Consider the following 12276-nt stretch of genomic DNA (forward strand, 5'->3'; position numbering starts at 1 on the left):
GCAATGGAATACTATGCCGCAGTAAAAATGAAGGAACTCCTACCATTTGCAATAGCATAGATGGAGCTGGAGAGCATTATGCTAAGTGAAATAAGTCAGTCAGAGAAAGATAAATATCACATGACCTCACTCATTTCTGGACTATAATGAACAACATAAACCAATTAACAAAAACAGATCTAGAGACAGAGAAGCATCAATCAGATGCTCAAACCTCAGAGGTAAGGGAGGGGAGGGTGGGGGTGAGGGGGAGAGATCAACCAAAGGACTTGTATGCACGCATATAAGCATAAGCGATGGACGCAGACAACAGGGGGTGAGGGTGAGGGAAAGACTGGTGTGATGAGGGGACAACGGGAAGATAAAGACACATTTGTAATACCTTAATCAATAAAAAATTTTAAAAAGAAAACAAAAACAAATAGATCCAGAGACATAGAAGCATTGAACAGATAGTCCAATCTCAGCGGGAAACCAGGGAAGGGGTGGGGAGTAAGAGATCAACCAAAGGACTTGTATACAGGTATATAAGCATAACCGATGTACACAAACAATAGGAGGGTGAGGGCATGGGGGGTTGGGTGGGAATGGTTGGTGAGAGGTCAATGGGGGGGGGGAGACATATCTAATACTTTAAACAATAAAGAATTTAAATTAAAAAAATAAATAAATACAAAAACAATAACTGTGGTACATTTACACAATGGAATACTACTGAGCCATAAAAATGAAGGAAATGTTAACTTTTGCCATAGCATGGATAGACCTGGAGAGCATTATGCTAAATTACTCAGAAAGGGATTATGAGGCTAGGTGAAAAAGGTGAAGGGATTAAGCAATAACAAACAAACTCATAGGCACAGAGAATAGTGTGGTGATTACCAGAGGAAAAGGGAGATATTGGAAGGTAGAAGACAATAGAGGGGTGACTCAAGGAGACTTGGTTGGAGAACACACAGTATAATATACAGATTATAGATGTATTATAGAATGATACACCTGAAACCTATATAATTGTACACCTGAAACCTACATAGTTTTATTAACCAATATAACCTCATCCTATATAATAAAAGCCTAATATGCTAAGTGTCCGGTCATCTGTTCAACCAATCAAAATGTAATATGCTAATGATATGCTAAGGCTGCTCAACTGCTCACTATGATGTGCACTGACCACCAGGAGGAAGACAGTCAACCAGTCGACCAGTCGCTATGACGTGCACTGACCACCAGGGAGCAGACAGTCGACCAGTCGCTATGACATGCACTGACCACCAGAGGCAGATGCTTCAACTGGTAGGTTAGCTTCCTGCTGGGGTCTGGCAGATTGGGACTGAGCAAGACAGGCTGGACACTCCCTGGAGCCCTCTGGCGGTCCCTTCTGAAGCTCCTCCCCGGCTGGCCAACCTCCCGTGTCCCTCCCGGCCCCAATCGTGCACCCGTGGGGTCCCTTGGCCTGGCCTGCACTCTCTCGCAATCCAGGACCCCTTGGGGGATGTCACAGAGTTGGTTTCAACCCGATCCCATGGGCCAGACCGAGGGGCACCACTGGTGCATGAATTCGTGCACCGGACCTCTAGTTAATTCAATATATTTTTTTTTTAGAATAACAAAAAATATTTTACTAAAACATAAGATTTACAGAAGTTTCCAGAGAAGCCATACAAATGGTCACAAGCTTTTCTTGAAGGGGGAATTCTACTTCTGACAGCAAAGTCACAATGTTATTTGTGAGGGCCATGGTGTTTGTTTAATGTTCCCATTTTGGTTCAAACAATCAAGCTTGTCCACCTACAGCGTCTAAATGAAGTTAGACTTGGCTAGAGAGCATATTCTAAAGAACTGGTTAGCTGCATTTAACCAATGCAATTAGATCACCATAAAAAAGGGGGAAAGGAGCCCATAAAATTAAAATTAAACTACTTACCCCCTCAAAAAAAAGAAAACACCCACACCCCAGCAGCTAACCCTGACAACTACCTTCATTCACAGTGCTTTATACTTAAACCATGATGGGGAGAAATGAATAAAAGCAGAGAGGGGTCACTGCTTTTAAACGTTTCACAACAGTCCAGATGGTACTTCTAGCCTCTGCTCATGCTTTATAACAGTGAATCAGGACAAGACATAGATTTGCTAATGTGCATTTAATCACCAAAGGACTGAAGATGTCTGGGCTTTTATTCTGTAATGTTTCTAAGACTGTGTCCATTAAATGCAAACAAAAAAGGAAGAAGTCTTGGCAGAACAGGAGAAGTGATGCACACCTGATGAGATCGATTTAAATATTATTCATGGCATATAGCCTAGTCCATGCTCTAGCTGTTTCTATGGCTTGGGCTTCGTTGGTCTTTCATTGCTCGGCTACATCATTTGCTAATGGGTCATCTGGATTGGGAGCACTTAACAAAGCCTGGATCGATAGCAGAACTGTGTGAATCTGCAGTGCTGGGGACCACTTATCTTTCAAAATATCTAAACATATTCTTCCCAACTTGTATACATTAGGATGATAAATTTTGGTCATGAAACGTACTTTAGGTGCTGCCATTGGGTATTCTTCTGGAAGGAATAGTTCAAGTTTAAAAGTCCCTCCCTCAAAGGGGGAATCCTGGGGGCCAGCAATGACCACATGAAAATAACGGGCGTTGCTCTCATCTGGTTCTGCTTTAATGCCGGGAACTGGTTCTGCCAGCAAACGCTGGGTTTCCTTGATAATCCTGCGGGGCAGCCCGGCCATCTTGTCAGATCCCAAGTTCGGCCTCCGGTCTAGTCTCCGGCTCCGCTCGCCTCACGCACGAGTGGCAATTCAATATTTTTTTTAAAAAGATGTTGAATGAAATGAGGCTATTTCAACACCTGCTGGACATATTTTGCCACATCTGAAGAGCAACGTTATTTTAGCCTTTCATGTAGATATAATTTACTTTAAGGTAAGTACATTTGAAACAATTTTCCATATTTTCATATATTTCTCTTAACTTTTAAATTTACTTTTATATTATTTTTATAGTACAGTCTTATACAAATCCATGCATATAAAATGAGAACTTTCTGATGATTTAACCAATGACAAAGCCAGCTTGTGATAGACCAGCTCCATATCTGTGTTTGTTCCCATGTTAATGGCAACATATCCCAATACTCAGAAGTCAGGTTGACGTAAATCTCTCCCCAAACCCCATTTTATTGAGATATAATTGATATATAACATTGTATAAGTTTAAGATGTATAACCTAATGATTTGATATATGTATATACAGTGTGGGGCAAAAGTAGGTTTACAGTTGTTTATATAGAAAATAATACAATGTTTAAGAAATAATCTAATCTAATAAAAGAGAAACATGCAAATTGACCACACCTCCACTATACCCCAAGCCACGCCCACCAGCCAATCAGAGCTACTATATGCAAATTAACCCAACCAAGATGGCAGCCAGCAGCCACGGAGCTGGAGCAAGCAGGAGGCTTGGTTGCCATGGCAATGGAGGAAGCAAAGCTTCCCGCCTGCCCTGGCTGGCTGTGGCCTCGGCTCAAGGCAACAAAGTTTCAATTATAAAGGGTAAATAAATCCCAGATACCTGCTTCCAGCCAGCCTACACTGGGAGCTTGGGTGGCTGGGGCCGTGGACAGCCTGCAAACAGCCATCAGCCTCTCACCCAGGATGGCCACACCCTCATGGGGTGAGGGTCCCCGCTGGGGGGCTTGGCAAGCCTGAAAACAGCCATCAGCCCCTCACCCAGGCTGGCCAGGCACCCCAGCAGGACCCCCACCCCAATCTGGGACACCCTTCAGGGCAAAAAAGCCGGCCACCACCCATGCACCAGGCCTCTATCCTATATAATAAAAGGGTAATATGCAAATTGACCCTAACAGCAGAATGACTGGGAATGACTGGTCACTATGACACACACTGACCACCAGGGGGCAGACGCTCAATGCAGGAGCTGCCCCCTGGTGGTCAGTGCACTCCCACAGGGGGAGCTATGCTCAGCCACAAGCCAGGCTGACGGCTGCCAGTACAGCGGTGGTGGTGGGAGCCTCTCCCGCCTCCTCAGCAGCTCTAAGGATGTCCGACTGCAGCTTAGGCCTGCTCCCCACTGGCAAGTGGACATCCTTCAAGGGCTGCCGGGCTGCCAGAGGGATCTCTGACTGCTAGCTTGGGCCCGATCTCCCAGGGAGCTGGCCTAAGGCAGCAGGTGGACATCCTCCGAGGGGTTCCAGACTGCAAGAGGGCATAGGCCGGGCTGAGAGATCTCCCCCGCCCCCCAAGTGCACAAATTTTTGTTCACTGGGCCTCTAGTATTCATATAAATATATAATATGTATTATATAATATATATTATATATACAGGGTATCCCAAAAATGTATATATACTTTGAATAATTATTAACTCCAATGGGTTAAATCTGAAAAGAAACATCAATTGAGCTATCAACTCTAAAGGGTCAACACATTTTTGTTATAAAGAAATTCGAGCATAATTAAACTAGACATAATAGTATTCTAAGCCCACATGTACATATCACTAGCTTCAATAATTATCAACTCATGGCCACTCTGGTTTCATTTATATCCTATCCACATCCATCATGTTATTTTGAAACAAATCTCAGATATTATACCATTTTGCCAATTACTTCATTTCTACAAGAACTTTAAAAAATATAATCATAATATTACCCTAAAAATAACAATTCCTTAATATTATCAAATAGTGTTCAATTTCTAAGTCTCATAAGTGTCAATTCTTTTAAACAAGACTGTACACCATGATTGACTGGTGTCTTTAGATTTGCCTCCATATCTTTCCCTGACCCACCTCTCTTTCTTCCTTACAATTTATTTGTTGAAGTAACTGAGTCTAGCAGTTTCTTACAGCATAGATTTTGCTGATTCCATCCCTGAGGTGTAATGTGATCCTCTGTCCTCTGTACTTCTTGTGAACTGATAGTTGAATCTAGAGGTTTTGATCAAGTTCTGGTTGAGTTTTTGTTGCTATCCTTTTGTGGGTTCTTTTTTGCCTGTGTCCCAATATGTGGTCTATCTTTGAAAATGTCCCATGTGTGCTTGAGAAGAATGTATATTCTGTAATTTTGGGGTGGAATGTTCTAAAGATGCCGATTAAGTCCATCTGGTCTACAGAGTCGTTTAGGATTGATGTTTCTTTGATAATTATTTGTCTAGAGGATTTATCCAGTGATGTTAATGGGGTATAAAAGTCACCTACTATGATTGTATTGCTGTCAATCTCTCCCCTGATATCTTCCAGAAGTTTTTTTTATGTATTTGTGTGCTCCTGCCTTGGGTGCATAAATGTTTACTAGAGTTATATCCTCTTGTTGTATTGATCCCTTTAAAATTATGAAGTGACCTTGCTTGTCTCTTGTTATAGTCTTCACTTTGAGGTCTATTTTGTCAGATACAAGTATTGATACCCTAGCTTTTTTTTCATTTCCATTTGCCTGATAGATATTTTTCCATCCCTTCACTTTCAGTTTGTGTGAGTCCCTTGTTCTGAGGTGGGTTTCCTGTAGATAGCATATATATGGGTCATGTTTTCTTATCCATTCAGTCACTCGATGTCTTTTGTTTAAAGCATTTAATCCATTGATGTTTAATGTTATATTGATAAGTACTTGTTTGTAGCCATTTCTGTGCTTTATGCCTGTTCCTTCCTCCCTTTCTATTTCTTCTTTTTACAGTATTCCCTTTAGCATTTCTTGCATTGCTGGCTTGGTAGTGATAAACTCCCTTAGCCTTTTTTTTCTGTGAAGTTCCTGATTTCCCCATCAATTTTGATTGATAGTCTTGCTGGATAGAGTATTCTTGGATTCAGTCCTTTGCTTTGCATCACTTTGTATACCTTCTTCCATTTCCTTCTAGCTTGGTATGTTTCTATTGAGAAATTATTTGATAATCTGATGGGGATCTTTTGTAGGTAACTCCGTCTCTTTCTTGCAGCCTTTAAGATTCTCTCTTTGTTGTTAACATTTGCTATTGTAATTATGACGTGTCTTGTGTGGGTCTTTTGGGATTCATGTTGCTTGGGACTCTCTGTACATGTGCAACTTTTTTCTTTCCCATATCAGGGACGTTTTCTGTCTTTTCTTCAAATAGATTCTCTAATCCTTGCTGCTCTTCTTGTCCTTCTGGCACTCCTATTATACATATGTTAGCTCATTTCATGTTGTCCCAAAGCTCCCTTAGGCTCTCCTCCTGCTTTTTAATATTTTTCTCCAGTTGGTGTTCAGATTGGACTTGTTTCTCTACCTTATCTTCTAAATCACTAATTCGGTCCTACACTTCTTCTAGTCTACTGTTGAAACCTTCCATAGCATTTTTTTATTGTAGTTATATCACTTTTAATTTCTTCCTAAATTTTGCATAGGTTATTGATTTTCTTGTCCATCCGGTTTATGAACTATATGACCATTACTCTGAATTCTTTTTGTTATATTGCATGCCTCAGTTTCACTTATTTCCTTTCTTGGCAATTCCTCCTTTTCTTTCCTCTGGGTATTGTTTTGTTTTCTCCCCATTCTAACTATCACCAGAAGGTCCAAATGCTGAGTTGCGGGGGCCTGAGCCATGTGTAGTGGCAGTGTCATGCCACCCACGTGTCACTGAAGAGCTCCGATGCCGAGATTTTGGCTGCCGCGGGTCGGTGGAAGCCAAGCACCCCAAGAATCAGAGTCACCAGCACTTGGTGCAGCCTTGTGCATACACCTAGAATCAGGGACCCCGCATGTGCTGTGCTGAAAACAAGTCCCCAGAATTGTACAACAAAAATTAGAGTTCCGCAGCACACGCCAGGAATCAGAGACCCCATGTGCATGCACCAAGAATTGAGTATCGGAGTCTCTGTCACATGGTGCAGCCTCACATCATGAATCAGGGTGCCTGTGTGCACCTATGCAAAGAATTGGAGTCACAGACGCTCAGTGTGCATGCACTGAGAATCAGGGATCCCATGTGCTCATGATGAGAAACAGAGTCCCCACCTGTGCGTGCCAAGAGTCAAGTCACTGATGCTCAGTGCTGCCTCTCACGTGGAGAATCAGGGTCCTTGATCTGCTTAGGGGGCCGGGTTGCACAGCCACCGTGTCGACGGGAGGCCCACTCCTGTGCCCCAGGAAACAGACTTGCAGTGTCCACGATCCAAGAGTCAAAATCAGGTAGCGCAGCCACCCTGTGTCTGCTGGAAGCCCACTCCTGCACCGCGGGAAACAGAGTCCTAATGTCCGCACAACCAGAGTCAAAGTCAGGCAGCGCAGCTGCCCTGTGTTGGCAGGAGGCACATTCCTGTGCCACAGGAACAAGTCTCCCGTGTGAGCGCACCCAGAGTCAAAGTCGCACAGATGCCCTGTGTCAGTAGGAAGCCTGCTCACGGGGAGCGGGTCTGGCAGGTCCTATGCCACTGCAATGGGCCGGTGAGGAGGGGGATGGGTTCTGTGACTCACAGTAATCTGTGGTGAGGATGTCTGGAGTCTTGGTGTCCGTGGGTCTGCAGGTCTTTGTTCCAAGTGGTTGTAGGGTCCCAGCTTGCATCTCAGATGAGATTGGGTGGTGGTGAGGCTAGGGTCCTAGTTGCAAGCAGTCCTGTTCTTCAAGATGGCGTGCTCTCTGTGCCCACACTGGCCACCCTGGAGTGTCCGTGGTGGCAGTGGTGTTTTGCAGTTCAAGACTGCCCAGTCTGGCAGCCCCCCGGAAGACCCACAGGATCAAACTGTCTCTAGCTCACACACACACACACACACACACACACACACCACACGTCCACACACTCCTCTGTCGCTCCCTCACTCTCTCACACATTCCCCCTCCCTACCTCCTTGCCGGTTGCCATCTGGTAAGAATTTTAAAAGAATAAACTTCAATGTTGAAGGTATTATTCAAATTTAGTAAAATATTTTTTAAATATTTTTATTGATTTCAGAGGAAGAGGGAGAGATAGAAACATCAATGATGAGAGAGAATCATTGATTGGCTGCCTCCTGCGCGCTCCCTACTGGGGATCAAGCCCACAACCGAGGCATGTGCCCTTGACTGGAATCAAACCCAACACCCTTCAGTCCGTAGAATGCTCTATCCACTGAGCAAACCAGCTAGGACAAAATATTTTAAATGTGCACATACAAAAAACTAGTTCCATCTTGGTGCTTTCACTCTGTTTCATTGTTTAATTTTTTAAACACAAATATAAATACCAAAAGGTCCCATAAGATAACAGCGTTGGAATAGCTCAAGTTCTGTTTTTTAGTCTTCAAAATACCTGTGCTTTCATTGTTTATTTTGAATTAATAATTTAAATGCAGAAGACTGTAGTACCACATGGTTTAATTGCATTGCATCCTAAGAAAGGGCTAGAGATTAGAATTCTGCATTAAGCAAGTTTGAAGTGTATAAACTCATTGTGAGCTACTCTTAAAACAAATGCATGTAGTGAAGTCTGCATGTATGCGGGCCAATTTTATAACTGGGCATTTACCAAATAAATATATATGTCAAAAACAAAGTTTATTAAAGAAGAAATAATAAATCTGCAACTTCTGAAGGTTAAATATTACTTAAACTCAGCAGTAACTGTGCAACTGTTTAGAACTTAGATTAATAAAATATTTTTTTCAAGGAGGAGCATTTTATCAGTGACATTGATTAGAATCGTTGGCACATGGTGGTAATAAAAAGCAGACTACTTTTTAGTCAGTTTGACTATTGTTTATAACTTTTTCCTTGTCTTATTAAAGTACAGTTAACATACCTTATATTAGTTTCAAGAATATGACATAGTGATTCTTTATGATGTGATCACCAGACTATGTCTAGTAATCATCTGTTGCCATATAAAGTTATTACAATAATATTGACTATGCAGTACATTACATCCTGTGACTTACTTTATCTCTTATTCTCCTTCACCTTTTTCACCTATCCCCTTACCCACCTCCCCTCTGGCAACCATCAGTTCATTCTCTATATCTGTGAGTTTGTTTCCATTTGTTTTGTTTTTTTAGATTCAATATATAAGTGAAATCATATGGTATTTGTCTTTTGGTTTGGCTTATTTCACTTAGCATAATATCCTCTAGGTCCATCTATGTTGTCACAAGTGGCAAGACTTCATTCTTTTTTATGGCCAAGTAACATTCTGTTGTATATGGTAGGCAAAAGTTGTTGGTGTGCAAAATACAATAACTAATAAATAATATAAGTACTGCTTCATGTACTCGCAACTATAAACCTACTTTTGCCTACCCCTGGTTATATATATATATATATATATATATATATATATATATATATGCCACATGTTTATCCATTCCTCTCTTGATAGCTATTAGAAATAATGCTGTAATCAACATAGGGTTGCATATATCTTTTCTAATTAGCACTTTCATTTTCTTCATATAAATAACCAGAAGTAGAAATGCTGTTTCATACAGTTGTTCTATTTATAATTTTTTGAGGAAGCTCCATACTTTTTTCCATGGTGGCTGCACCAATTTACAATCCCATCAACAGTGTACTAGGGTTCTCTTCACATCCTCGCCAACACCTGTTTATTGATTTACTAGAGGCCCAGTGCACACGAAATTGTGCGCAGGTAAGGTCCCTAGGCCTAGGCTGGCCTCTGTTGCATGGCCTGTGCTGCTCTGTGATGCTACCTGAAGCTCCACACACCGGGATTCTCCTCGATGCTCATGACCCCTCGACTGCTCCGTGAGGCTCCCCCCACCCCTTGACTGCTCCACGAAGCTTGCTGCCACCCTGCTAAGCTTGCCGCTGGACGCTCTTCGAAACTCCCCCCCGCCCCGCCACTGCTCCACGAGGCTCCCCCCCACCCCGAGACTGCATCGTGAAACTTGCTGCCGCCTGGGTGACTGCTCCGCTAAGATCATGGCCACTCCACAAAGCAGCCCGCCACCACTGCTCAACAGTCCCCAGTCCCGCCCTGCCGCCAGCCCCCGCCCCCCACATGGTGAGCGGCTTTGGGGCCAGGTGATGGGGGGGGGGGGGGGGATCGAGAGGTGCTCCATGCACTTCATGTTGACCGGTTGGTCATGACAGCACCTAGCTCTTTATATATATTAGGATTAATGATAGCTGTTCTGACAGGTGTGAGATGATATCTCATTGTGGTTTTAATTTGCATTTATCTGATGATTAGTGATGTTGAACATCTTTGCATATGTAAACTGATCATCTGTAGTGGTCTTTCAAGAAGTCTCTATTCAAGTCCTTTGCCCATTTCTTAATTGGATTGTTTTTTTGGTGTTGGGTTGTATAGTTCTGTATAAATTTTGGATATTAACTCATTATCAGATGTATCATTGGCGAACATGTTCTCCCATTTAGTTGCTTGTCTTCATTTTTCTGTACAAAAACTTTTTAGTTTGATGGAGTCCCATTTATTTTTCCTTTCATTTCCCATGCTCAGGCGATATAACAGAGAAAATTTTGCTATGATAAGTGTCCAAAATTATACTGCCTATGTTTTCTTCTAGGATTTTTATGAGATTGAGTATAATATTTAAGTCTTTTAGCAATTCTGAGTTTATCGTTTTGCATTTATCTGTCCAATTTTCCCAACACCATTTATTGAAGAGACTGTCTTGACTCCATTGTATGCTCTTGCCTCCTTTATCAAATATTAATTGAGCGTAATGGCTTAGGTGGATTTCTGGGGTCTCTATTCTGTTCCATTGATATATATGCCTGTTCTTGAGCCACTACCAGGCTGTTTTGATATGGTGGCTTTGTAATATAACTTGCAATCTGGTATTATGACTCCTCCAACATTTTCCTGCTTTCTCAAGTTTGCTGCAGCTATTCGGGTTCTTTTTTGGTTCCACATGAATTTTTGTAGTATTTGTTCTAGCTCTGTGAAATATGCCGTTTGTATTTTATTTTTATTTTTATTTTTTTGTATTTTATTTTTCTTAATTTCTTTAAGTTATTACATATGTGTCCTTATCCCCACATTACCCCCATCCCCCCTACTCATGACTTCATCCCCCTGTTGTCTGTGTCCATTGATTAGGCCTAAATGCTTGCATATAAGTCCTTTGGTTGATCTCTCCCCCTTACCCACACCCCCCGCCCCAACCTTCCCTCTGAGGTTTGACGGTCTGATCGATGCTTCTCTGTCTCTGGATCTGTTTTTGTTCATCAGTTTATGGTGTTCATTGTATTCCATAAATGAGTGAGATCATGTGATATTTATCTTTCTCTGACTGGCTTATTTCACTTAGCATAATGCTCTCCAGTTCCATCCATGCTGTTGCAAATGGTAAGAATTCTTTATTTTTTATAGCAGCATAGTATTCCATTGTGTAGATGTACCACAGTTTTCTAATCCATTCATCTGCTGATGGGCACGTAGGCTGATTCCAAATCTTAGCTATGGTGAATTGTGCTGCTATGAACATAGGGGTACATATATCCTTTCTGATTGGTGTTTCTAGTTTCTTGGGATATATTCCTAGAAGTGGGATCACTGGGTCAAATGGGAGTTCTATTTTTAGTTTTTTGAGGAAACTCCATACTGTTCTCCTCAGTGGCTGCACCAGTCTGCATTCCCACCAGCAGTGTACAAGGGTTCCTTTTTCTCCACATCCTCACCAGCACTTGTCGTTTTTTGATTTGTTGATGATAGCCATTCTGACAGGTGTGAGATGGTACCGCATTGTCGTTTTGATTTGCATCTCTCGGATGATTAGTGACTTTGAACAAGTTTTCATATGTCTTTTGGCCTTTATTCTGTCTTCTTTCAAAAAGTATCTATTTAGGTCCATTGCCCATTTTTTGATTGGGTTGTTTATCTTCCTTTTGTTAAGTTGTATGAGTTCCCTGTAAATGTTGGAGATTAAACCCTTATCAGTAATAACATTTGCAAATATGTTCTCCCATGCAGTGGGCTTTCTTGTTGTTTCATTGAAGGTTTCCTTTGCTGTGCAAAGCTTTTTATTTTGATATAGTACCATTTGTTTATTTTCTCTTTAGTTTCCATTGCCCTAGGAGCAGTATCAGTGAAGAAATTGCTTCGGCATATGTCTGTGATTTTGCTGCCTGTGGATTCCTTTAGTATTTTTATGGTTTCCCGGCTTATGTTTAAGTCCTTTATCCATTTTGAGTTTATTTTTGTGTATAGTGTAAGTTGGTGGTTTAGTTTCATTTTTTTGGATGTATCTGTCCAATTTTCCCAACACCATTTATTGAAGAGGCTGTCTTGACTCCATTGTATGTTCATGCATCCTTTGTCAAA

General features: G+C 41.7%; 2 protein-coding genes across 3 annotated transcripts in view; both read right to left on the reverse strand.

Annotated features, from left to right (window-relative positions):
- The window catches only part of REC114 (REC114 meiotic recombination protein), a 186362-nt gene that overhangs the window by 141421 nt on the left and 32665 nt on the right, over positions 1-12276 (reverse strand). The gene's annotated exons all lie outside the window — the stretch shown is intronic.
- Positions 1961-2799, reverse strand: LOC139005279 (ubiquitin-conjugating enzyme E2 N-like). The gene has a single exon (XM_070407578.1). It carries the CDS (start codon positions 2741-2743, stop codon positions 2357-2359), a length of 387 nt encoding a protein of 128 aa, XP_070263679.1. The 5' UTR covers positions 2744-2799; the 3' UTR covers positions 1961-2356.

Source organism: Myotis yumanensis, unplaced genomic scaffold, assembly GCF_028538775.1.
Source record: "Myotis yumanensis isolate MYYU_CA2020_CCGP unplaced genomic scaffold, mMyoYum1.0.hap1 SCAF_1, whole genome shotgun sequence".
Lineage (NCBI taxonomy): Eukaryota > Metazoa > Chordata > Mammalia > Chiroptera > Vespertilionidae > Myotis > Myotis yumanensis.

Excerpts from the sequence above, each read along its gene's own strand:
- LOC139005279 (XM_070407578.1), bottom strand. The coding sequence starts at position 2,743 with ATGGCCGGGCTGCCCCGCAGGATTATCAAGGAAACCCAGCGTTTGCTG.